At 36.5% G+C, this 27,108-nt stretch overlaps 1 protein-coding gene across 1 annotated transcript in view; it reads left to right on the top strand.

The window, feature by feature from the left end:
- The window catches only part of LOC150098312 (uncharacterized), a 733,595-nt gene extending 720,267 nt beyond the window's left edge, over positions 1 to 13,328 (top strand). The window contains exons 38-40 of the mRNA XM_090404774.1: positions 4,559 to 4,627; positions 4,739 to 4,954; positions 12,931 to 13,328. Coding sequence (XP_090260900.1) covers positions 4,559 to 4,627; positions 4,739 to 4,954; positions 12,931 to 13,074 — 429 coding nt within the window. The 3' untranslated portion in view covers positions 13,075 to 13,328. The remainder of the gene's footprint in view (positions 1 to 4,558; positions 4,628 to 4,738; positions 4,955 to 12,930) is intronic.
- Positions 13,329 to 27,108: the final 13,780 nt, after the last annotated feature.

Here is a 27,108-nt window from a genome sequence, read left to right as displayed (position 1 = left end):
TGGTAAGCTCTTTTTGCCTTTGCAGTATGTCTTCCACTTTTTCCTATTTGCAGTCATCTCCAATTTCTTGTCTTCATCAATTTCCTGTAGTCAGATTCCATCAATGCAGAAGGTAGCTTGTGTTCTCTTCTCCCCAAAGTGCATGATCAATCACTACCCACAATGAACTGACAGCAGCAGTTATTCTTTGCCCACACTGGCATTCTGTTTATGTTCTGCAGGATCTCTATATCATCTTCAATGACTACCATTCCTCCACATTTTGTATTATCAACAAACAACTGGAAATTTCCCCTTAAATCATTAACTATATCATAGATGTAAAAATTATATAGCAGCAGCCAAAGATCTGAAGATCACCAGATTTATGTCCATATCCATTTAATCCAGTTTATGTAACAGAAATCCATGTGGTATCCTGCTGAATCTATTTGGCAAGGTCCAGCATTACTGTTATGTATATATTTCCTTTTTCCAACTGAGTTTCTGTTTTATTATAAAAAGTGAGCAAATAAAAGGCACGACCTACCTTTAGAAAACAATGCCGCACACTATAAATTTGTAATATTCATGTCTGCATATTCCTGATTTCTGCCTTTTACCAACTTCTCTACTAGCACCACTCTTGAGATACTGGTTGGTCTCCTATTTTCTACCTCTGCCTTAGAGCCTCCTTTATGCAGTGGAACTGTTTGACTTCTTTGGGCGCCTTCTCAAAGCTGAGAATTAAATTAAATAACTTGATCAAAGGAGTTACCAATTCCCTTGTACATTCTGGTAATATACACAAGTTTATATCCCATATAATGTCATGGTTATATTTAAAGCATTAAAGTTCTGTTTAAATTTGGAAATATATCATAAAGTAAGACTAACTGATATAAATATATCAGTTAGTCTTTATTATTATTATTATTATTATTATTATTATTATTATTATTCAGGCCTCCATGGAGTCAAAAGACTCATCGTGGGAGGTCCTTCCTAAGAAACACAAAGTCTATCAAGACTCATCGAGGGGAGGTTTCCCCCCCCCTAAGAAACACAAAGTCTATCATTCCACTCCTTGAACTCATTGACCGTTCTCGCTCTCACCACTCCATCAGGCAATGCATTCCATGGTTCAACCACCCTCCATGCAAAGAAACCACTCCTCATCCTCTTGCTCACAGTTTCCTTTCATAACTTCCAGGGATGGCCTCTTGTCATCACTCCTTCCCGCTGTTCAACCAAGCGAAAGAACTCCCCAGTGTCAACCCTGTAACCACCTCTCTATAATTGAGAGTCTTATTTCAATATATATCAGTAATATATCAGTTAGTCTTATTAAATTTATATGGAATAAGAGAAGAATTAGAAACTAGCTAAAACACTAAACTAGCAATATACAAGACAATTTTCTAACTAATGTAAAAAGTATTTTTAACTTAAAAATTGCTTGGTATCTTTAACACAATTTTCTAACTAGTTTTAACTTATGGACCTGAGAGTTGTACTAGAAATAAAACAGTTAATACAATTAAAGATTACAGATACCAAAGTTCAGAACAAAAATTGGGGGGGGGGGTGAAGTGTTGACATCAGTGCTTTGCAAAAATATTTGACAAAATTCCACAAGTTAAACTATTGCATAAGTCAGAGAGGAGGGACTGAAGAGACACCACAGAGATGTATATGGCAGAGTGAAATTTAAGAGAATGAAAGTAAATAGTGCAATGCCTCAAAGCTCTGTACTATGGTCACTACTATTTAATTTATTATTATTATTATTATTATTATTATTATTATTCAGGCCTCCATGGAGTCAAAAGACGCATATTGGGAGGTCCTTCCTAAGAAACACAAAGTCTATCAAGACTCATCGAGGGGAGGTCCCCCCCTAAGAAACATAAAAGTCTATCATACCACTCCTTGAACTTATTGACCGTTCTTGCTCTCACCACTCCATCAGGCAATGCATACCATGGTTCAACCACCCTCCATGCAAAGAAACCACTCCTCACCCTCTTGCTCAGTTTCCTTTCGTAACTTCCAGGGATGGCCTCTTGTCATCACTCCTTCCCGCTGTTCAACCAAGCGAAAGAACTCCCCAGTGTCAACCTTGTAACCACCTCTCAACAGTTTAAAAGTCTCAATCATATCACCTCTCCTTCTTCTATCCACCAAACTCTGCAGTCCACATTCCCTCAGCTGATCCTCATAACTATCATTGCACAGTCCTGAAACCATCTTTGTTATCTGCCTTTGTACCCTTTTCACAGTTAATTTTTGTGGAAGTTCAAATTCTGGGGATCAAATCTGAGAACAATAGTCCAAGTGTGGTCTGATCAGGGTCTTATACAATGGCATGATAACGGTTTTATCTCTGCAGGTCAGTGTCCTTCTCATTATATGAAAAATGAGAAATCAAATCAAAGAAATCAAAAAAAATTATATGAAAAATGAGAAATTTTCATCATATGAAAAAGTTACATTGTTACTAACTTCCTATTAACAATTGTCCTCCAAATTAATTAACGGGAGAAATGTCCTGTTATCTGTCAAGACTCCAGTATTATCAGATTTGTCTCATATGAAAAAGTTACATTGTTACTAACTTCCTATTAACAATTGTCCTCCAAATTAATTAACAGGAGAAATGTCCTGTTATCTGTCAAGCCTCCAGTATTATCAGATTTGTCTCATATGAAAAAGTCACATTGTTACTAACTTCCTATTAACAATTGTCCTCCAAATTAATTAACAGGAGAAATGTTCTGTTATCTGTCAAGACTCCAGTATTATCAAATTTGTCTTCTACTGCACTTTTTACTGTATTGATCTGCCTACATCTTGGTCTTTCCTGCCACCCTGGTAAAGAACATTTGTTTCTGTCTTTTGTTATTAGTAGGATATTAATCTATAATTCTGTATGTAGAAAATTACATGCTTTTCTTTTAGCAATATTTGGTTTCATTCATAATAACAACAGCATTATCTATATATGCTTTGGTTTTAAGAATTTTCTTACTGTATAGCTTTTTTTAGGTTTATTTTGTTTTGTGGACTATTACTTTTGAATTTGGCCATAATGTTAGCTACATTTAAATGAATAACATCATTGGCTTAACAGAAGGTATACTGTATATCCCACATTCAATGACACTCTTTTAATTTCAATATTTGCCTAGGTGTAGTCAACTGAATGCAATCCTGATAGCAAGTCAACCCACTTATTTATATATCAATGATATATACAAAATGATTTGTGGGAGGATATTCAGTTGTTTGCTGACGATGCAAAATTGGAGAGGACAATAGTTGTTAAAGGTGATGTAGATATCTTACAGGATGATTAAATAAATTGAAATGTGAGCAAAGGATAAGATATCAATTTAATGGGAAAAGTGAAAGGATATGCACTCTAGGATGAAAAGATTACATACTATGTATTACACAGATAGTACTGGATTGTAGGAAATTGATGAGGCCCAAGTTGGGGGGAGGGGGCGGGGATGATGTTAGACAGAGAGTTGAGGTTCAGAAGGCATATTGTAAAAGCTGACAAAATAGCTTCAAAAATTATTATTTTACTGTGATTACTTTGCTTCTGATGAATACATTGACAAGTAGAAATAGGAGATTATTATCCCTCTTTATTAGGCTATGATATGGCTGCATCTTGACTGGACAGATTTGATAACATAGATATTTTGGGAATGAGGAGGTGGAGAGGATACAGAGATGAGTGACCAAAACTGGTGACAATTCTGTGGAATGTTCCATATGAGGATAAATTGAAGTTATGTGGGTCGTAAAGTTTAGTTGAAAGGTGGAAAAAGGACATGATAAAAACTTAAGTATTAAGTTATAAGTATGAGCTATAAATTATGCCGGCCTGGTTGGCTGAGCAGTTAGCATATCTGCTGTCCAGCCAAAAGGCTGTGGGTTCTAATCTCAGGGTCATGGATGTTTGTGATTGTCTATGAAAATAATAGTGGTGGTGATGGATGATAGATGGCATTTGTGTAGATGATGATGGTAGTTGCCGTTCATTGTAGTTGGTGGTGGAGACGGAGAGTTGTAGAGTAGGTGCCCTCCCTCGATGAGTCTTTGGAGTCCTTGGAGAAGTCACATAACAATAATAATAATCAAAGGGGTTTACAAGATTATACGAAAGAAATTTATCAGTACATGGTGAGTGGGAAAAGAACTAGGGATCACCCCTGAAAATTGTATAAGAGTGTGGTTAGTGAAGGTGTGCAAACTAGATTTTTTGCTTGGAGAATGGTAAATGATCTGCAATGGATTTCCAGAGCTAGTTGTGAGTGCCCTGACAATGAATGAGTTTAAGGAGAGATATGATATGTATGTGAGTAATAATTAGAATTAGTAGGGATTTTCTACAATGAGTTCTGACTACATGAAGATACCTGTATAATAATAATAATATGATAATAATTGATTAATATTTTCTCAACTTTGGTGTAGGAAGGTTATTTATTATTATTTTACTGTTATTAGCCTGTGCAGATTTGTAGATTTACTTTTTTATATGATCTTTATGTTATATTTTCAGGCTGCTACTATAGAGAGAAAGAAAGAAAAAATAGGAACGTGGTTTAGCACACTAAGTGGAGGATTCCAAGTATGTTTATTATTATTATGCATTATTCCCTTATTGTTCCATCTTTGATTTTTCACATGATATTTTTCAGTACTCACAATACATGATCTTTTACTTTTCATAATTCCTTAGGTTACCTATAAAAGTATGGGTTCTGTTCAGTTAACTTTCTTGCGTCTTCTTAGTCAAGAAGCTTATCAGAACTTCACCTACACATGTGTAAATTCTGTAGCTTGGTATGATTCAGATAAAGAGAATTATAAATCATCTATCAAGCTGCTGGGCATAAATGGCCAGGAATTTACAGTTGATAGCCTCAAACCTCTTATTCTTTCTGATGGGTGCAAGGTATGTTTTATAAATTATATGTTTCTAATATTATTTGCAACATTTTTCTTAGATATAATCAATGAAAGTGTATGCAAATTATGCTATGAAGGATAAATACTTTAATATTTTATAGAGAAAATTTAAATTTCTTGTATGATTTGAGGAGGAGAAATATCCAGGAATAAATAAAAATACAAAAACAAATGTATGAACTTAATAAAAATAGTTCATTTTCATTAATTTTATGTATATTATGTATATTATTATTACAAAGGATGATATAGGGAATAGAATGCAATGAGTATAACATTTTCAGAGAGGACAGAGTGAGTAGGATGAAGGGAGGGGTTTTACATGAAGAATTTCCTTGAATGTGATGTGGCTCTTTCCCAACTATCCCAGCCTAAACAAATAGGGTTGTATCAAACTGCCTCTCATATGGGAAACCCTCATTGGCAGTCATCCCAACAGCCAGGCCGCCTAACCAGAGCCAGTAAGTGGTATAATTATAGGACTTCAGGTCATCCTGTACCTCTCCTATTCCATCTTTGTTAATAAAGTATGTCTGCATGCACGTATTTACTACATTTTCAGGGATTATGTATTAATCCCTGAAAATGCTGATTTAACTTCAATGAAATATAGGAAGTAATAATTAAATATTTTTAGTTATTATCTCTACGTTGTTAATTTCCTTAAACAACATGATGCTGGAGAATCGATGTATAAGCCTAAACACCAGGATTACTATTATTCACAGAGATTTATTTGCACACAAGCCCCATAAGTTAAAACTGAAACTAGCGAGAGAACTCAGCAGGTTAGTCTTCCTTAAATTAACAAAGTCATTTTCAGTTGGATAAAATTAAAGCACCAGTTCCATTAAAACAAAGTGCTCTGCATTAACAAGTGCACTATCTTTACCCACTTTGTGCTTGCCAATTAAAGGAATAAAAAAATCATTAGCTTGCTATGAAGAAATTTTGTGTGACAAGAAAAAAGGCATTATGCCGTCAGACGAATCTATTAGATTTTATGAAACCATCCAAATCGAAACTTTCTTTTTTTTATGTACAAAAAACTACAATTATGATTATATCCCTTAAAAAATATAGGTGTGTTTGTAAGCCTTTGGTCCCAATTGTATGTTTGTATATATAAATTGCGTGCAAAATTATACCCCGAGTTACGCGAATTCGACTTACGCACTTTTTGTTGGTCCCAGCTACCGCGTAACTTCGGGGTTTTACTGTACTTCTAAAAAATGTCAGTTCCTGGCCAGTAGATGTGACCAACAAACTAAAATCCTACAATTCCAACCTCCCCCCATATTTATGGACTTCAAAAAATCCATAAAGAGTGCTTGTACCTCTATGCCCAGTTGTAGATGGTATAGACTCACCCCCTACAAACTAGCTAAACATTTAGCCAAAGTGCTTTCTTGTACTACTGGCAGTACCTCATCACACATCAAAAACTTAGCCCATTTTAAGTCCAGTATACAAGACCTCATGCTCCACAACACTGACTTAATAGTCACAAATGTCCCACTTAAGGACATGTTGACTTATCTTATCCAAGCAGAATGTCCTCCCAATATCTCAGCCCTGTTTTGGTTCACTATGAAGACAGACTAATTTGTTTGGCAAGGAAAATTCTACAAACAAATAGAGGGTATGGGCATGGACTACCTTCTTTCTTTCTTTTCCTTTTGCTAACTTTTTCATGGAGACATTTGAAAAGAATACCCTAAATTTCCCCCCCCCCCTCCCTTAAGCCCACTATGTAGATAATGTATTTGCGATTTGGCTACATGGCTGGGACACCTTACACACTTTCCTATCCCATTTGAACAGCTAACATCCAAGGATCCAATTCACAACAGAAATAGAAAGTAACAACAATCTACCCTTCTAGATACCTTTATTAAAAAACAATTAAATGGATCTCTCACCTTCATGGTCTACAGAAACCCATCCCCTCACATACACACACAGGTAAATACATCCATCAACAGTCACATCACCCTCCCTCCCAACACTTTTGGAACTACAAAAACCTTAGTCCACTGGGCAAAATTAACGTATTTTTTGCCTTATAAGATGCACTTTTTTTGTACTTAAAATTTATCTGAAAATTAGGATGCATCTTATACACAGATGTGTTTTTTATGTATGCGCAGTTACAGTGCGCCATCACTTGTCAGTAATGCATGATCAGTTTGAATAGTCGCACGGTCATAAACAGTCACGCATTTAAACTAGTAAATCAATACATTATTATATTTTATTTTTTTTTATAACCCATAGATTCTACAAAGGACAGACATAGCTATACAACTGCTTTTAATTGTAGTGTGATTGAGTACACAAAAAATAACGGCAGTAGGGCAACAGAGTTGGACCTCTGCCTACAGAAAAAAATGGTATGAACTTAGAGGAAACAAGAGAAGCAATTAATAGAAGCAAATTCTGAATAACACAATCTCTGCAGAAAACCGACAAAATGGCCAGAAATTGAAAATGAAGAAGATCAAGTTGTTGCGTATCTACAAAAATGATTATTCAATGAGCAAAATTATTGGCAACAGACAGAAATATCATCAAATTTCCAGGGTTGTCATCATGCTAGATTTATGAGGAGAAATGATTTATGCATGCATGCAAAAACGAAAATGTCACAAAAAAAAGTCCAGATGAATTCAAAAATAAAATTATTGAGCTTCACAGATTCATCATAAATGCTAGAAAACAAGACGATTTTAAACTTTCACAGATAACTAATATGGATGAAATACTTCTGACTTTTGATGTGCCCTTGAACAAGACTGTTGACACCAAATATTCAAACAAAAAATGCTATTGTTAGAACTATTGCATCTTATACTGCAAAGAATTTTTTTTTTTTCAAAAAATTCAACATGAAAAATGCAATGCATCCTATACTACATACATCTTATAAGATGAAAAATAGGGTAATTTGCTCAGATAATATTGCACTCAACACAGAACTCACCCACATAAAAAAAACACTTTTTTAGCCAATGGCTTTATTTCCCACCAGATGAAAAGAATTTTAACACCACATAATCCTCTCCCCCTTCTAAACATAGATTACAGCAAATCCATCACTATCCTTTATATTCGTGGCATCTCAGAAGATGCAGGCAAGATCTTATAAAAAAAGCACAATCTTGTGACCACTTATAAACCACACACACACACACACACACACACACACACACACACACAAAAAAAAAAAAAAAAAAAAAGCTAGCAACCCTTATCTGCTCTCCCAAAGACCAGATACAACCTCTGAATTTATCCAGTGTACCAAGTACCATGCAGTTATAGCCATTCGTACTATGGCCAAACAGGTAGGACATCCATATATCAGAGTACCAGAATTACATCTGTTTCCACCACTGTGGCTGCTCGGGATTAGCAAACCATGCACTGGATATCCAGCACAGGATCCATTGGATAAAAGCCACCTTACTCTTACTCCACTGAAGCAAATTTAAATTCAAGAGGCTTTTCCTCAAATCTGCTGCAGATCTTACCACTATCCCAACCTAAACAAATATGGTTTTATCACACTGCCTCTCATATGGGAACCCTCATCAGCAGACAGTCAGCCCAACAGCCAAGAACACCTAACCAAAGCCAATAGGTGGCATAATTATAGGACTTTAGGTCATCCTGTATCTCTCCTGCTCCATCTTTGTTACTGAAGTGTGCCTGCATGCACGTGTTTAATACCAGTGTATTATTAAGCCGGCCTGGTTGGCCGAGTGGTTAGCATAACCGCTCTCCAGTCAAAAGGCTGCGGGCTTGAATCTTGCTGTGGGGATAGATGTTTGCTATTGTCTGTGAAAATACTAGTGGTGGCGGTTGGCAATAGATGGCGTTGATGTGATTGCAGTGAATTGAGCGGTGGAGACAGAGAGTTGTAGAGTAGATGCCCTCCCTCGATGAGTCTTTGGACTCCCTGGAGGTGTCGAGTAATAATAATAATAATAATTAATCCCTGAAGATAAATTTAACTCTCTCAAAATATTGGAAGTAATATTAAATAGTTTTAAGTATTATCTAGTCTGCATTATTAAATTTCTTTGAGCAACACCATGCTAGAAGAATTGAAGTCAAAAAAGTAGAAGTCCAGTAGGAACACAAGATTCAGAAGACAGTTCATTTGAGGCTATGTAGTGTGAGATAAAGGCCAACAGGATGAAATATGTAATTAGTTGCTGTTACAAGACAGGCAGGGGGGGGGATGTGGATGACGTGCATTGATAAATTAGCATGAGTGCAGGGTATTTAATAATTATTCTGAGGACTTCAATTACAGGATATAGACTAAAAGGAGAAACAATCACAGTGAAAGAAGGAAATGGAATTTATACAGGAGGAATTTATAATTACCTGAGACACACATAATGAAAAGGACTTGGAGTTTGAGAGTGCTGAATTGATGATTGCTGTAACCAAGGTTGCTACTTTGTTTCTGATTGGGAAGTGGAATCATGCAGGTAAAATGCCAGACATGCAGAATTTTCAGTAAAATAAGGGATGTATGTGGAATTACAAAGCAAGTGATTGTGACAAACAGGAGTCAGCTTGGAGCATCACCATGGCATATAAATTTGGAGTGCAAAGATGTTAGCAGTGCATTGGAGACAGTCAAGGGTTAGAGGTGTTTGAAGTGAGTAGTATCAGACCTAGACTGCATATCCAGAATCAGGAGGATAAATCAAATAGAAGTTAGATTGATGAAATGCTGATGTTATGAAGGTAAATGGCTGAGTTATAACAGTATGTTCATTTTGTGAGGACGTGATGTTTAGGGCCTCCCTCGATGAGTCTAAGGGCTCCCTGGAGTCGCCCATAATAATAATAATAATCTTTTGTGAGTAAGAATCACATAAAAAAATCCTCTCCCATTTCCTTTCTACTTGAAATTTTCATGATCTCATATTGATGAGGATGTTCAGAACTCCTCATCTATGTTCTCTGTAGCAGTTACCAATCTACTTTTTCATCTAGAAACATCTTGTCATGATCATTATTTTATCATTCTTTCTTCTACTTGCTACATATAAAAAGAATTCGATAGGATTTTTCTTGGTTGGATTTGCTAATTTCTTCTGATATTGTACTTTTGCTGTCCTTTTGAATGGAGTCACCTTCCTGGCCTGCTCTTCATGCAACTGATTATTTTCATTATTCAATGTACGTTGCTTTCTTCTTCTAGATTTCATGCTTAATCCTTTTATTCATGCATTTGAAACACCTTATTCAAACTTTTGACTTTCAGTATACATTCCTATATTGATTCTGTTAAATAGTTCTTGCTCGATGACTTAACAGCATTTATCTCCTTTCAACTTACCTCCACTTTGAATTGTTACATGGAATGCTATGGCCATTTCCACTTCTGTCTTCTGAAAACCAACTTTAGAGATTGTTATATCCACAATACATCAGCCCATCTCAAAAATATGCCAACATGAACTCCCTAGTATCAAGAGCACAAAAGATTTATTCTTTCAAATAATCTCTAAAATAGAACTGGAGACTATCAAACAAACAGCCTTACTTAATGGCAATAACCTAGAATAATTCAAAAAAATAATTAATGACTCTCCTTTACAGCAACCTAGACAAGAAGAAGTCCATTTGCTGAACGGGTAGCAAAAATTATCAAAAAATATTTTCAGTGGTTATCAGCATGGGTTTGTTAAAAAAGGGGATCATGATTTACTAAATTACTTATGTACTATAACAAGGTGACAAGTACCTTGAACAGATAAGCATATATAGTGGTATACTCTGATTTTGCAAAAGCTTTTGATATAATGCTACAAGCAAGCTGTTAAATAAATTGAAATGGATTTGATAACAGACTTCTGAATTGAATCAGTGACTGGCTGTCAGAAAGTTGTATGTAGGGAGTGCAGTATCCTGAAAGATGAAGGTCACTAGTGGTGTACTGCAGGGCTTAGTTTTGGGACCATTGTTGTTCAATTTGTATATTAATGATATTAGGATGTGTTTAGTGATATGCAGCTGTTTGCAGATGATGCAAAATTGGGGAGAGCATCAAAAGACATCTGGAGAATATCTCTTTAAAGATCAGAACCCATAATAACATTGCATCACCGAACCTGCGCAGACAAGATGCTCTTGTAAAAGAGTACAAAAAAATAAATAGCAATCCCCTGTTACCAGTACATGAAGACCTCCCACTATAAGTATAAATCACCTTAAATCCTGACAGCTTCCTCTAATACTGGCTGAAGAACAACAGCAATATCAAAATTAATTTGAAATGGCTAGAAACTTGGAAAGAAAAATCACCACCAGACTTAAACAAGTATAACCTTCCCAACCAATATCCGAAAGGGATTGAGCTTCCACGTCATCTATGGAAAAACTTAAGAAAAAATAGAAAAAACTTATGGAAAAAATAGGATATGCATAGGACATGGTATCTGCGCAGACAGCTTACACAAGTGGGGAAGGTCACCTACACCCCACTGTGACTGTGGAGCCATAAACCAAACGATCCAGCACATTGTGGAGCTGGATCGTTTGGTTTACTGCAGCATAAGAGCCTATCCTGGTAACCCAAGAGATTTTTTTAAGGCAAATCCTTCATCCTCTTTTGTGGACACAGTAGTCACTGAATTGAGTGTTCATACAGCCACTTATTAACCTGCAACAAAAATTAAAGCTTTTTTAAGTACTAAACTCAATTTGTATGGTACATTTTAGGATTATAATAGCATTATTTTCAAGGGGCAGAAACATCCTGAAAGATGCAGTTTGTCGTTACAGTCAAGTGTCTCTGATAGTAGGTAGCAATTTTTCTAAAATTTTCTGGTACACTTGTGCATTCACTGAACCTTTTGTGAAATGCAAGCAACCAACACCATGATATGACATGCAACCCCAGATCATCTGACTGGCTGAGAATTTGACTGTTGACACCAGACAGTCAGGGTTGAATTTTTCCCCTGATTGTCTTCGAGCTGTCTCTCTACCATCAGGAGTCCATTTGGCATGCTCTTTGCACCAGTTTAACCAAGCCAATCTCCTATTTTTGGTTAACAAGGGCTTCTTTTAGGATGCCTGGCTATCAGTCCCTGTCAAATGAGTCTTCTCCTCAGAGTTACAGAGTTTGCTATAACTCCCATCTGTTCTTCCCGGTCCTGTTTCACTTCTCTGGACACATACATGGCAGTTTTTGAGAAAGAGCCACTTTAGAATTCAATTTTGGCATGGTGTAGAGAGTAGCTTTCTTCTTGTCCCCTTCTTCCTTTCAGCAGATCCAGTTTCCTTCACTTTCAACAGCAGCCGTACCAGAGTAGATTGACTACAGGATACCATTTTACTTATTTCACGAGAGGAATATCCTTCTCTATTCAAAGTCTGAATCACCCTTTTTCTGCGAGGTGTTAACTGCACTTAATTAGTCATAGTGATCTCAGCACAAAAATGCAAAAACTACCTCTTTCTGTCTGTTTATAGCATAAAAAATTCTGATGCAATAGCAGCAACTATTACATTATATAGAAACCTGTGGGAGTGATAGATGATGCGATACAAAGATATATAATGATAAACCAGTGAAAATGACCATTTCTTAGCATGATGAATGGAATGCATTGACTGACTGTATTGTGAATGTAGACACATTGAATCAGTTTAAGGCACGGTTGGATGAGCATTGTGTGCAATACTATGTACCTTCAATGATGAGTCTCTGACTCTATGGAGGTCAGATGTTAATAATTATAATAATAACTACTAAAATTATATTTATATAAGGTGATGGGGGTTTCTATGAACATGAGTATATAATTAATAGATAATAGATATAATCAGTACAGTATATAGACATTGTATTGGAGTTGGAATATTTAGCTAAAACAGATCATAGTAATTTACATTGACTCTAAAATGTTATTATTCTTCATATTTTCCTTCTAGATGAGAAATGGCAGCAGCAAATCTGTTTTTGAAGTGAGGACAGTGCATTTAAATCATCTACCACTAGTTGATTTTCTCCCTGTTGATTATGGACTTCCAAATCAAGCATTTGGTTTTCAAATTGGGCCAGTATGCTTTAATTAGATATCTGGTTCAGTTGAACCCCAACTGTACATCTCCAAGTCACTGCCACATATTTGTAATTATGAACTGAAAATTCTCTGTGCTTATTTTTTCTACTGTTGGTGGAATGTTGTAGTCATTGTAACAATGTTAAATACGAGATTGTTATATTTATGATAATATTGTCTTTTGTTCAATAATGTCCATTTATGTAATTGAGAAACTGTGTAAAATATGTTGGATACATGTCAGAGTTGAATATATGTATGTTTTATAATAATTTCATATTTACAATAATCCTGAAATATCATGATACATTTTTTTCATATGTAAAAATTTCAACATTCACTTGAAAGCTGTCTGTCTTGAATGAATCATTAAAAAGATACTGATATTTTGTAATGATTTCTATAATTAATGTAATTTCTGAATTTCTACAATGATTTCTGCAGGTTCAGATCCCACTATGGGCATGGATGTTTGTGATTATCTTCAGGTGAAAGATCAGTTTCACCACTCAGTGAAAAATAAGTAAAAGAGAATTTAAAAATCAGTACAAAAAGGTGCCAGGCCGGTTGGCTGAGTGGTTAGCATATCTGCTTTCCAGCCAAAAGGCTGAGGGTTTGAATCCCATCGTGCGCATGGATGATTTGTGATTGTCGGTGAAAATACTAGTGGTGGCGGTAAGAGGTAGATGGCATTGGTGTAGATGATAATGGTAGATGGAGATCATTGAGTGGTGGAGACGGAGAGTTGTAGAGTAGGTGCCCTCCCTCGATGAGTCTTCGGACTCCCTGGAGGTGTCAGATAATAATAATAATAATAATAATAATATATATAAAATCAATGAAAATGTAAAAAAATTCTTAGCCCACCCATGGCACGAATGTAATATAGGTTTACAAATAATTTTTTTGTGAGTGGGATCAACATGAAATATATATAGGTTAAATTTAATTATTGTTTGTATTGCTATTGCTTGATGGAAAGATTTGCATGATGATAGTGTAGCATCATGGCAGCTTATCCTTCTCCACATTTACTCATTAAATTCTTTTACTTAAGTATCTTAAGTAAAAGCATTGCATGCATCCATCCATCCACTCATAAATTGTCCACAGAACTAGTTTTGAAGAGTGGAATAGCACAAGAGATTTAACCACTCAAACATTCACGTGAATAAATATATCAATCATCTTAAACTTTACATTCACGTTAATTCAATTCAATGATGTTGCAATGTTAATGGCCATTTTGCTTCCATGGTAACCTTAACATGTACAAACATCAAAGCCTGTTGACTCATTAAGAAGGGGATTATTCAATATTAGAATGGATACTATTCATCAAGCAAATCAATTTGCTTAAATATACCACAGTAGTTGAAACCAATAAACCAGTACCATAAAACAAAATTACATAGTATATTTTAAATATTGGCTTCACACATGTAAGCTGAAACTAAATAGAATTGACTCCCATGTATTTTGATCAATATATCATGCGCTTCATTCAGGAGAAAGCAGAAGAATTGGTTACAATATTTAAATTACTAACACAAGAACAAGTCATAGTATACATTGGGGGGGGGAACTGAAGAGTTTTGATACACACCTATGACAAAAATGATATTAAATCAACTATTCTTAAATATCCTATCCTAAAAGAAAAAGAACAAATTATAACTATTTCATGAAACATAGGGGTTAAAGTTATGTTCTTTCTTGTGGTTATATCAGTTACTCTAATATCATTTTTGTTCTAGGTGGTGCTAATGGTAGTAGGAACAAATGACTTCACTGGTAACAAGAGGAATATAAGAGTGGATTGGATATCAGGAGGTGTTGAAAAGGTAGTAGTGTGATAGGAAAGGTAGTGTTGCCTAGGGATGGCAGTGATGAGATGAGGTGGAAAACAAGGATTATGAATGATACATTATGTAGAAAGTTTTTTAACTTGGGTATATATTATGTTAAAGATACCAAGCAATTTTATAAGCTAGGTTTTTAATCCTTTTTCCCAAGTAAGCAAGCAGACAAGTAAGTCAAGTTTGCGGCTGCAGGTAGTGCAACACTAGGCAACTCATTGTAAAGGTGGAGTAAGCTCTGATCACTTTCCTTAGAATTTTCCCCTAATGCAAAGCACATTTCCTTGCAGAGATGTATGATGCTATGCATTAAAGTAATGGTTACTATCCATACCGGTTTTGAACTTTATTAAGGTCTTGTCTGCAGTAGGCATGTAATTAGGTCCTGGACTATTGTGAGGAGGACATCTCTTGACCTCACCTGATGCTCCAGGTCATCCCAAAGATGTTCAATAGGGTTGAGATCAGGGCTGTATGGAGACCAGTCAAATGTGGCGACATTCATGTCCACAAACCACGCAGTCACATCAGCAGCCTTATGATATTATTATTATTATTATTATTATTATTATTATTATTATTATCCAGGCCTCCATGGAGTCAAAAGACTCATTGCGGGAGGTCCTCCCTAGGAAACACAAAGTCTATCAAGACTCATCGTGGAAGGTCCCTCCTAGAAAACACAAAGTCTATTATACCACTCCTTAAATCTCACCACTCTATCAGGCAATGCATTCCATTCAACCACCCTCCATGCAAAGAAACTACTCCTCACCCTCTTGCTCACAGTTTCCCTTCATAACTTCCAGGGATGGTCCCTTGTCATCACTCCTTCCCACTGTTCAACCAAGCAAAAGAACTCACCAGTGTCAACCCTGTAACCATCTCTCAATAGTTTAAAAGTCTCAATCATATCACCTCTCCTTCTTCTATCCACCAAACTCTGCAGACCACATTGCTTCAGCCGATTCTCATAACTTACATTGCACAGTCCTGAACTGTGCAATGTAATCCTGATATGTAATTCAAATCCTGATCCCCAGGATTTGAATCAAATCTGAGAACAATAGTCCAAATGTGGTTGATCAGGGTCTTATACAACAGAATGATAACTCTTTTATCTCTGCAGGTCAACGTCATTCTCATTATTGCAGCAGTCCTCTGTGTTACCTTCACCACCTTTGCAATATGTCCCCTGAATTTCAGGTTTCTATCAATCATCAACCCCAGATCTCTTGTCTCCCCTACTTCCTCCAGTATAGCTATTCCAATAGAGTATACAGCATCCCATTGATGTGTCCCAAACCTCAAGAAGACCTTACATTTTACTGCATTAAACTGACACCCCAATCATTTGTGCATTTGTCTAGCTTATTCAAATCCTCTTGCAAGGCCACCACATTTGCACTATTACTAATAACCCTTCCCAGCTTCACATCATCTGCAAACAACTGAATATCCCCCTGCAGTCCACTGACAATGTCATTGATAACAATATAGGTCCCAGTACTGAGCCCTGTGGGATCCCACTTGTAACCCTCTGCCTCCTTGAAACTGCCCCACCATACACAACTCTCTAATACTTATCGGACAGCCAATCCTGAATTCAGTTGACCAACCTGACATCTAGCCCCATGTGCCTGCAACTTAAATATCAGCTTATCATGTGCCACCCAGTCAAAATGCCTTTGTTAAATCCAAGAAAATGGCAGTATATGGCTTTCCTTCAACTACTGCTCTTATAACTTTATTATAAAAGGCTAGCATATTACTAAAACAAGAGCACCCCTTAACAAATCCATGTTGACTCTCACAGATAACATTAACCTCATCTGCTCAATGCTGTATACGGGCTCTCACTAATTTCTCCAAGATCTTAACAACTACTGATGACACACAAACTGGCCTATAATTAGACACATCCAGTCTGCTACCGCCCTTATGCAATGGCACTATCTTACCTTCCTTCCATTCTCTGGGCACCTTTCCCGTAGATAGACTTTCATCAAAAAGCCAGGTCAAAGGAGTTGTCAGTTCTTTAGCACATTCTCTCAAAACATGCGATGAAATACCCATCCAGTTCCACAGTTTTACTGACATCCAGAGTATTTGGTGAGATGGTGCATTGTCTTGTTGAATGAGACAATACCCAGTTCTGTAGAAATGCTACAAAATAGGAAGAATTGCATTGTCCAGAATGTTCAAATACCTCTCAGAGTTCAATGTTCGTGGCACCACAAAGAGAAGTGCCAGGACAAACCAGGAAAAATAGGATCACCAGGACCATAAGATCTCAGCTCTGTGGAAGCCAGCTAAGTGGAGTGACATGCATGTCTCCCCATGAAAACCTTATGATACAGTGCATTGTCTTTCTAAAAGATACAATGGTCAGTTCCGTAGAAATGCTACAAAGTAGGAAGCATTGCATTGTCCAGAATGTTGAGATATCTCTTGGAGTTCAATATTCATGGCACCACAAACAGATGTCTGAGGCCAAACCAGGAAAAACAGGACCATACCATCACATCGCCATCTCTAAATTTCATAGTTGGAATTACGCATTCTTGAAAGCGATATTCACTGAACATCCACCACACCCTCGCCCATCCATATCATCTGCCAATCTTCAGTGGCACAATTGGTTAGCGTGCGATACTTATAAGACAGTATTTGTGAGTTATACCAAGGTTGTAAGTTCGAGCCTCACCTGGGGAAAGTGTGATTTTTTTAGGTGGCGTTAGTGAACGTGGCGGTCATGTTGAGCTATGCCACATAAAGTGTTTTTAAATTAAAGTATAATGTGGCTTTTTGTCTCAAATTGTGCTGCAGTTGTGCTTCGGGTGGATACAAGTGTCCTTCATTGGTATTATTGTTGAAACTTTGTTGTATATATTGTATTTTTGCTGCTGTTTGTTGCACTACGTCAGCGTATAAAGAGATGTATGTCAGTGGCTCGGAGGACTTCTGTATGAAAGTCTGGATCTGCCTTGGATTTTTCGCAGTGGATGTGTTGCAGACATTATATATATATATATATGTGCCAAAGAATGTGAAGGATCTATGGACTGTTTGACTAAATGAGAAGAATGAAAATGTCGACATATGTGAGAAGTGTCAAGATAGACTGGAGCTATTAGGAATGGAAGCAGATGTCAGGACCAATACGTAAGAGCTTCGGCAGGAGTTCGTGAAAATGAAAAGTTACCTTCATCTCCTGCAAGAGGAATTGGAATGCTCAGTAAGAAGAGAAATGTTCAATAAGGAAGTTCCACTGGGGTGGAACTTCCTTATTGTGAAATATATGTGAAATATTGTGAAATATATGGTGAAAACTGAGTTAAATGTGTTAAATAGAGAAATTAGGACAATGGAATTACTTTAACTAAAGTAACTAGAAGAGGATTAAGTAATGGAGAGTCTTTGGTGAATGATGAAGTAATAATTAGTATGGGAGCCATTGGGAGTCAACAGAATGAAAGCAGAAGAGGTCCAGAAGAAATGAGATGTTGTGAAAGTGAGGGAGTAAGTAAAAGAGCATTGAGGGAAAGTAATGAAACTGGGAGAGTCATGCTGAATAGCATAGAAAATGAGGCCATGAGTGACACTTGTTTGGATCTGAATGAAGTTATGAGTGGTACAATATATGGTGATTCTATGACTAAGTGTATGGAGCACGGTATGCCTGAGGAGTGCTTGGCTGGTGGAACAATAGAGAGAGTGACTTTAGCAATAAAGAGAGGGCATGATGCAGAAAAGATGATAGTTATGGTGGGTACAAATGACCTGAGTGGTAGTATTAATCGGGTAGCAAAAGATTCAAGAACATTGTTAGATATCATGAAGAAGAAAAGTGTCAAAGGGAGGATAATGTGTGTGCTGCCTCATTTTGACAATTATGAGTTAAGTAAAGAAGCGATCATAATGAATGATATGATTGCAAGAATGTGTAAAAAAAGAGGTCTGGAGTGTGTTTGAAGGTAAAAGACAGCTGTATGCAATAGATGGGTTGCATCTGAACATGGAAGGTTATAAGTGATTGAAGAAGTTACTGTTTTCTGAACAAGTTGAAGTAATTGGGCAGGAAAACTAAAATTGAAAAGGTTGAGTGTAAGAGGGAGAAACTTATGCAGTGAATGCATATTTGTTGATCCTTATTTGTGGAATTCATTGCCTGACTCAGTTGTGAGTTCTTCGTCTGTAAATGAATTCAAGAAGAGATATGATAGATATTGATTTGCTAGTTTGGGTCTCCCACGATGAGTCTACTGACTCCATGGAGATGCCCGTAATAATAATAACAATAATCTCTCCCAGCCTTCCAGTCTATTCAGTGTAGCATAGCTTACAGGTACAAATGATCTTGTAGGTAGCAGACTTTTTAAGTGATGGATGAGGAGGTTTTGAAGGTTTCAAGAAATTAGCGGTCTTGAGGAAGTGGAAGGCAATTTTTATGGTCTGTTCTGTTGTACTCAAAAATATTTTTGAACACAACTTTATACTCAGAATATTACCTTTTGAGCTAATATAATTCTACTACAGTATGTTTTGTTTAAGAAAAATTGTGAGCCAAATTTTCTTTGTGTAATGTTCAAACCTGCATTTCTCTCCCATTCTTCCAGTCTCTCCACGTAGCAGAACCTACAGGACAGAGATGATTTTTGTAGGTACCAGGCTTTTTAAGTGATGGATGGGGAGGTTTTGGAGGTTTCAAGAAATTAGAAGTCGTGAGGCATTAGAATGCAACCTCAAAAATATTTTTCGAGTACAACTGGAAAAGAAACTTTCGACTTCGTACGAAAGAAGACACAGAGAGGAAAGATAGTATATGTGTTGCCTAGGTATGATAATGATGAACTGAGCAGAAGAGCGATAATATTAAATGACATAATAGCTAGAATGTGTGACAAGAGGACTGGAATATGTGGAGTGCGTTTGAGGATGGAGAGGAATTGTATGCAAGAGACCACTTACATTTGAACGAGGAAGGATGTAGGAATCTGGAGAGATTGCTGTTCTGAAAAAGTCAGTGTGTCCAGGGAGGATGGTAGCAGGGATGGCCTCTTGTGGGAATGGGAACATGGGAGAAGGGGGACAACATCAGGTAACACTGAGCCCAGTGGAGTCTAGAGGGGATAATACTGGGTATAGAAACAACGGTATTTATATGCTATATACTAATGCCAGGAGTATCCGGAATAAGGGAGAGGAATTGGTGATGCTATACCCTGCTACTTTTATTCCTGTCAATATATCATCTTCCATCAATCATGTCTCAGGGATCCTGATAATCTTTGGATGGGCTGATGTTATTAGTCCCACCAATTATCTCCTTTATTTGGAATCTCCTACCATTAGTATAAGGGATCAAGGTATTGTCACTGTTTCTATACCTATCACTATCCCCTCCAGACTTCACTGGATTCAGCATTACTTGATGTATTCCCCCTTCTCCCAAGTGCCTATTTTCACAAGAGTCCATCCCTGCTACCATCTACCCTGATAATTCTAGTTTCACTGCATTGACACACCGACTCATTCAGAGAACATTCTCTCCAGATGCCTACATCCTTACTCATTCAAATGTAAGCCGTCTCCATACAGTTCTCAAATGTCTTTCAAGCATTCACATAATCAAAGCCTCTCTTTTGACACATTCTGACTATTATACTATTCATTATTAATGCTCTTCTTTGCAGTTCTGCATTATCATACCTGGGCAACACACACACACAATGTTCCCTCTCTCAACCTTTCTTTCATATAACCTCAAGCATGAATCTCAGATCTCTTGCCACCTGATTCACACTGCCTCTTAGGTCATTTGTGCCCACTATCACAATCATCTCATCCACCCTTTCACCTCATTTAATTGCCATAGTCACACTTACACTTTCTATCATTCCTCCAGGCAAATAGTCCTCAGGCATTCTATCTTGCAAACCACAAATCATCGCGTCTTCATACATCACACCTCTTACCATTCTGTTTCTTCCTTGCTCACCTGCATCCCTCATTCTTTCTCCTCTAACACTTTCTTTCTTTCTTTGTTCCCCTACTTACTTGTTATCCTGGCATCACTTCATCCCTGCTTCCAATACTCCTTCACATTTTTCTCTTCTACTGGTTTTATTCTCTCCTCTTCTATCACTCTCATAACTCTCTCTCATTCCTACTCTGATTTACTTTGCATTCATCATTTCCAGTCACTTAATCTTTCTTTCATGCATCTCAACTCATTTCCGAGACATTTCACCTCCTCTTTCAATGCATCTATCTCTGCAAGCTACCTACTCTTGCTCAACATTCATCCTCCCAATTAACACCATCTTCAAAAACTTCACAATGTTTTAAACCTACTACACTTCCTACTACTATTTTTTCATTCACATTCCGCTCATTTTCTCACCCTCGATCACTCAAAATTTTGCCAAGTTAATGGTTTAGTTATAAATCCAAAAAAAGCAGAAATTTTCTTAGTCTTTCAGTGATCTTGAAAACATTACCCCAGAATAAATTGAAATCTGAGATTTCAATTTATTCTGGGGAGAAAATTGACCAGAAATCAAGTAGTAGGACTTAAAACATTTTGCTTTAGTAGTATGTTAATATTTAATAACAGCTAGATAAAGGGAATGAATGTATACCATTTATTCTAATAAATATTGCAGTTTCTTAGACCTGTCTGAACTCTTATTAATAGTCAGGTAAAAATTTCATGCTTATATCTAAGAATGTTTTGGGTCAAGTAATTTTAGCTGGCTCCCATTATTATCCAATGACAAATTTAAATATATATAGGCATGCACTACTAAATATTCTGCAGTACATGCCAAATTATATATACGGGCAGTTGTTACTTTATACAAATCAAGTTTTATGCATTTTATTTAGATATTGTCTTCATTTGTACAGTCTGATCATTTATTATTAATTATCAGACCTCCATAGTTTCCAGGGCCAGCTTCTTGTTCTATTCCTGTTTCCATACATTCTATGAACAGTTTCTGCCACATTAATCTGGTAAGAGCCCTTTACCAACTTATATGACTCAATCATATTCTTCCTCCTTCTATTCACGAGGCCCTGCAAATGTAATTTCATCCAGCTGTCTTTATATTCTGCATTCCACAGACTGGAAATCACTTGATTAAATTCTATTATTTCCAATATATCCTCATCTACATGAAAACTAGTTCACCAATTCTGTGCACATTCATCCATATGTAGCCTGTTTAAGGACTTATATAATGGAACTATAACTTTACTTCAGCATATCAAGGTCCTCTTCATCATTGCCATAATCCAATGTGATGACTTCACAAATTGAGCATCAGGACTCTTACAATTCAAGTCCCTGTCCACCACCATTCCAAATCCATCCTTACCTAACAGTTTTCAAAACGTTTCACATTACAACATTGAAAAAACAGCAGCCCCACTCATATAGTTTATTCAGATCTTTCTATAAGGCAACATCTGGTTGATATATCATTCTTCTCCCCAAGTTTACACCATCTTTAAACAGCTGCATATCTCTAGTTAAACCTGTCCTAATATAATTAATTTATAATTAAGTAATAATTAATACAAACTAAACAATAATGCTCCCAAAAGAGACATGCTGCCATGTAACTTACCATTAATGATGTTTTCAGGATACTGATATCTGTCATCTATTTACATATACAATTCATTAATCACTGTACCTGCCTTGATGTGTATATACGTCCACTATTACACCACTATTACATGAATGTGAAGTATCCATTGAAGTTGATATAACCTTTGTATATTATAGAAATAATATGGAATCTAGAATTTAGCCACATCCATTCCAATTTAGTTACTAACTTGTCTTGTGGAAATCTATCAAAGACAGCCTTTGCAAACTCTAAGAATACCTCTGTATATGCTTCTTTCTTGTCCAATAGATTTTTCATCTTGTTGAAAAATGTATTGGACAAGTATACAAGTAAATTGGTAAAACATGACTTCTTTTAACTAACTCATGCTAATCATTCCAGATAATATGATATTAACAATCCCATTATTGGTTGTAGTGCTCACCAACCTTTCCAAATCCAGACATTTACATTGATGCTGTCTGAAATGAACCTTCAAGTTATGACATGAAAAATCTTGATAAAACATCTATTTTTGTAGAAAAGTGGAAAGGAAAGGAATTTGGAATGATAGAATCTGTTCTTTGCACTATGTGTGAATGAGCTACTAAGATGGAAGATGATGAAGAATGATCCCAGTGTGTTTGTCTTGCACACTTTTTCTCTCATTCTCAATGCTTGTGCTACCCACTTCTCCATTCGTATGTACCACTTCAATACTTCCTTACTTACTTATGCTCTTCCACATCACTTCTTACTTGCTCAGATCCATTATTTGCACTCATTACCCTCCCTTCCAGCAGCAGTCTCTCCAAATGATTCACACCAAACCATTCAGATGCAATCCATCACTATTATACAGTTCAATTCATCCTTCAAAATCATTCCACACATCAATAAACTGCAATCCTCTCTCTCTTCATACATTTTGACTAATGTATCATTCAGTTAACATACCAGGCAATTTTATAAGCTAGGTATTTAATCCTTTTTCCCAAGTAAGCAAACAGACAAGTAAGTCAAGTTTGCGGCTGCAGGTAGGCAACTCTTTGTAAAGGTGGAGTAAGCTCTGATCACTTTCCTTAGAATTTTCCCCTAATACAAAGCACATTTCCTTGTGGAGATGTATGATGCTATGCATTAAAGTAATGGTCACTACCCATACTGGTTTCGACCTTTATTGAGATCTCGTCAGTGGGAGCCAGACCTAAAAAATGCCAAGGGTGAAGTAATACAGAGCTTATAAATATTTTACCTAAACAAGTTGCCATAAGGTGCTCTTTGACCTCATTAAATAAAAATCTCTGGATGATAGTAAGATGTAGAAAGTTTTTTACCTTGGGTATATATTATGTTAAAGATAACAAGCAATTTTATAAGCTAGGTTTTTAATCCTTTTTTTCAAGTAAGCAAACAGACAAGTACGTCAAGTTGGATAAAGGAAATGTCGATACAGTGATACTGCTGGACTTTGCAAATGCATTTGGCAGAATACTACATAGAACCTATTACATAAATCTGAGCAAATGGGTCTGAATATGGAGCTGGTGTTATGGATAAAAGGGTGGTTGATGAACATGCTCAAACAGTAGTATATGGAGAATTGAATCTAGGAGAAGGCAGGTAACTAGTAATGTACCATAGGACCCTGTACTTGTACCATTGCAGCTGTATTTGCACTATATCAATAATATAGGAAATGTTTAAGGGAAAATATACATTCATTTTACAATGGTGTAAAACTAGGAAGAGCAATAGGCAATAGTCAATAAAGATAATTATTTAAGTTAAGGGATATTACATCCCATATTGTTTCTTAGCTGAATAAGAAACTCAAAGAGTTTCATGCCGAATATAGAAACTATATAAAGTTCGGCGATTCCAAGCGTAAGCAAATACCTGGATAGTGCAGCACCTGACTCATTTGGTAGTGCAAACTGAGGCAACTCATAGTAAGGGTGGAGCAAGCTCCAATAACTATTCTTGGTATTTACCCATAATGTGAACTTAGCTCCTAGGAGCTGTATTACTGTTCTACATTATGAGAGAGGGTCACTACCCAGACCGGTTTCAACCTTTATTGAGGTCTCATCAGTGAGTAGGTAGACCTAGTTAATACCAAGTTAGTAGTGAACAGAACTTGCATCCCTTCTATGAGAATTGCCAAGAAGGTGTCCTTACGCTTGGAATCACAGAACTTTATATAGTTTCTATATTCGGCATGAAACTCTTTGAGTTTCTTATTCGGCTAAGAAACAATATGGGATGTAATATCCCTTAACTTAAATAAGCTCATGTTGCCGAATTGAAGCCTTTGGCTCTTCATATAATTAGTAAAGATAATTATTATTATTACGGGTATTTCCATGGAGTCAGTAGACTCATCGTAGGAGACCCAAACTATCAAAACAATATCTATCATATCTCTTCTTGAATTCATTTACAAACGAAGAACTCACAACTGCATCAGGCAATGCATTTCACTCATTCACCACCCTCCAGGCAAAAAACCTCGTTCTCACACCCTTGTTAACAACATTTTTCCTTAATTTCCAGGGATGACCTCTTGTTCTTCCATCACTATCACACAGCTAAAACAGTTCCCCCCTCTATTAATCTTATAAAAACCTTTTAGTAATTGAAATGTTTCTATCATATCCCCTCTTCTCTGTCTATCAACCAACCTCTGCAATCCATAAGCTCTCAATCTATCAATGTCATCATCATCATCATCATCAAATTCCTGCCATGTACCCTCAAGGGGTGTACAGGATATGACAGTACTACATGAAAAAATTACATCATTACTAACTTCCTATCTACAATTTTCCTCCAAATCAGTCTGTTACTTGTCAAGACTCCAACATTATCAGATCTTATATTTCTATCGTCTAAAGCATTTTGTACCGTATCAATCCACCTATATCTTGGTCTTCCTCTGGGTCGTTTTCCTAATCTTTCCTCTCCCATTCTATTTAAGTGACCATACCATCTGAGATTAGCTCTGCTAACGCATTCCTGGATGCTGACAATGTCAAGTTCTTTCCTAATATCTTCATTTTTAATATGATATTGCCATTGATGCCATCTGTTCACGCCTCTAATCTTTCTCAGGACTCTCATATCTGCGGTCTCTAGTCTTTGGTCAAGTGTTTTACTTCTGACCCAGCTCTCAGATCCATAAGTTAAAATTGGTTTGAACACCGTCTTGTATACAGCTAATTTAGTGTTCCGATTAATTTCTTTCTTATTCCATATGAATTTATTCATTTGACTTCCCACGATACCAGCCTTGCTGATTCTGTTGTCTATTTCTATATTTAGTTTACCATCTTCAGTAAAAATTGTGCCTAAGTAGCTGAAATGTTTTACTTGTTCCACAGGTTCTCCATTCACAACACAGTTGACATTTTCAATGATTCTGCCTATTTTCATTGTCTTTGTCTTTTTATTGCTGACCTTCATACCATATCTATTACAACAGCTATTCAATTTAGTCAGAGAATCTTGCAGACTTGTAGCGGATTTATTTAGAAGTATAACATCATCCGCATAAAGCAAAGAGCTGACATTAACATCTCCAATTTTGATATCAGGTTTAATACCACATTCCTTCATAATGTGATCTATATAGATAATGAATAACAGAGGGGATAATGTACATCCTTGTCTCACACCAGATTTAACATTAAACCATCTTCCTGTACTTCCTTCAATTCTAACTGCTGACTTACAACTCAAATAAAGACTAAGTATTGCTTGATATAATGCCCCATTGACACCATATAACTGCAGCGTATTGAATAGCTTCTCTCTTGGTACCTTGTCATATGCCTTTTCCAAATCGACAAAACTTAAATACAGATCTTTGTTATATTCCCATGCTTTCTCGACTATTTGTCGTAAAGTGCAGATCTGATCCTGACAGCCTCTATTTGGCCTGAATCCAGCTTGTTCTTCACCAAGCTTTTCTTCCACAATTCTTCTCAACCGTTTCTCAAGTATACTTGCATAGATCTTGCCAGGAACACTCAGTAGGGAAATACCTCTGTAATTCTCACATTCAGTTTTATTTCCCTTTTTATATATGGGTACTATGAGAGCTCTACTCCAATCATCGGGAATTCGTCCCTCTGTCCAGGCTTTCTGAACTATGCGGTGCAGCCACTGTAAGACTCTTATACCACCATACTTCAGCATTTCTGGTCGAATATCATCTACTCCTGCTGCCTTTCCACATTTCAAGCCTTTGATGGCTTTTTCTACTTCAAGTATGGATATGTATTCCTGACTGCATGCCTGGTCAGTGTTTTTTATCACTGTGCTGTCATCACTGCTTGTTTCATTTAGCAGTTTTTCAAAGTAATTACTCCATACTTCAAGGATATCTTTTTCTCCTGTTTTCATTTCACCTTTATCATCTCTAATTCCTTTTACAGCACTCTTTCCTCCATTCCTAAGCTTCTTCAACAACCTCCAGAATATTTTGCCACCTTCTTGATATTTATTTTCTATATTCTTGCCAAAGTCCTCCCATGACTTTTGTTTAGCTAGTTTTACACACTG

This window comes from Typopeltis vanoorti, chromosome 15 (genome assembly GCF_054136105.1).
Source record: "Typopeltis vanoorti isolate ZY-2024b chromosome 15, IOZ_Tvanoo_1.0, whole genome shotgun sequence".
In the NCBI taxonomy this organism is placed as follows: domain Eukaryota; kingdom Metazoa; phylum Arthropoda; class Arachnida; order Uropygi; family Thelyphonidae; genus Typopeltis; species Typopeltis vanoorti.
The sequence above is the reverse complement of the archived record's forward strand: the minus strand, read 5'-3'. Positions and strand labels throughout refer to the sequence as shown.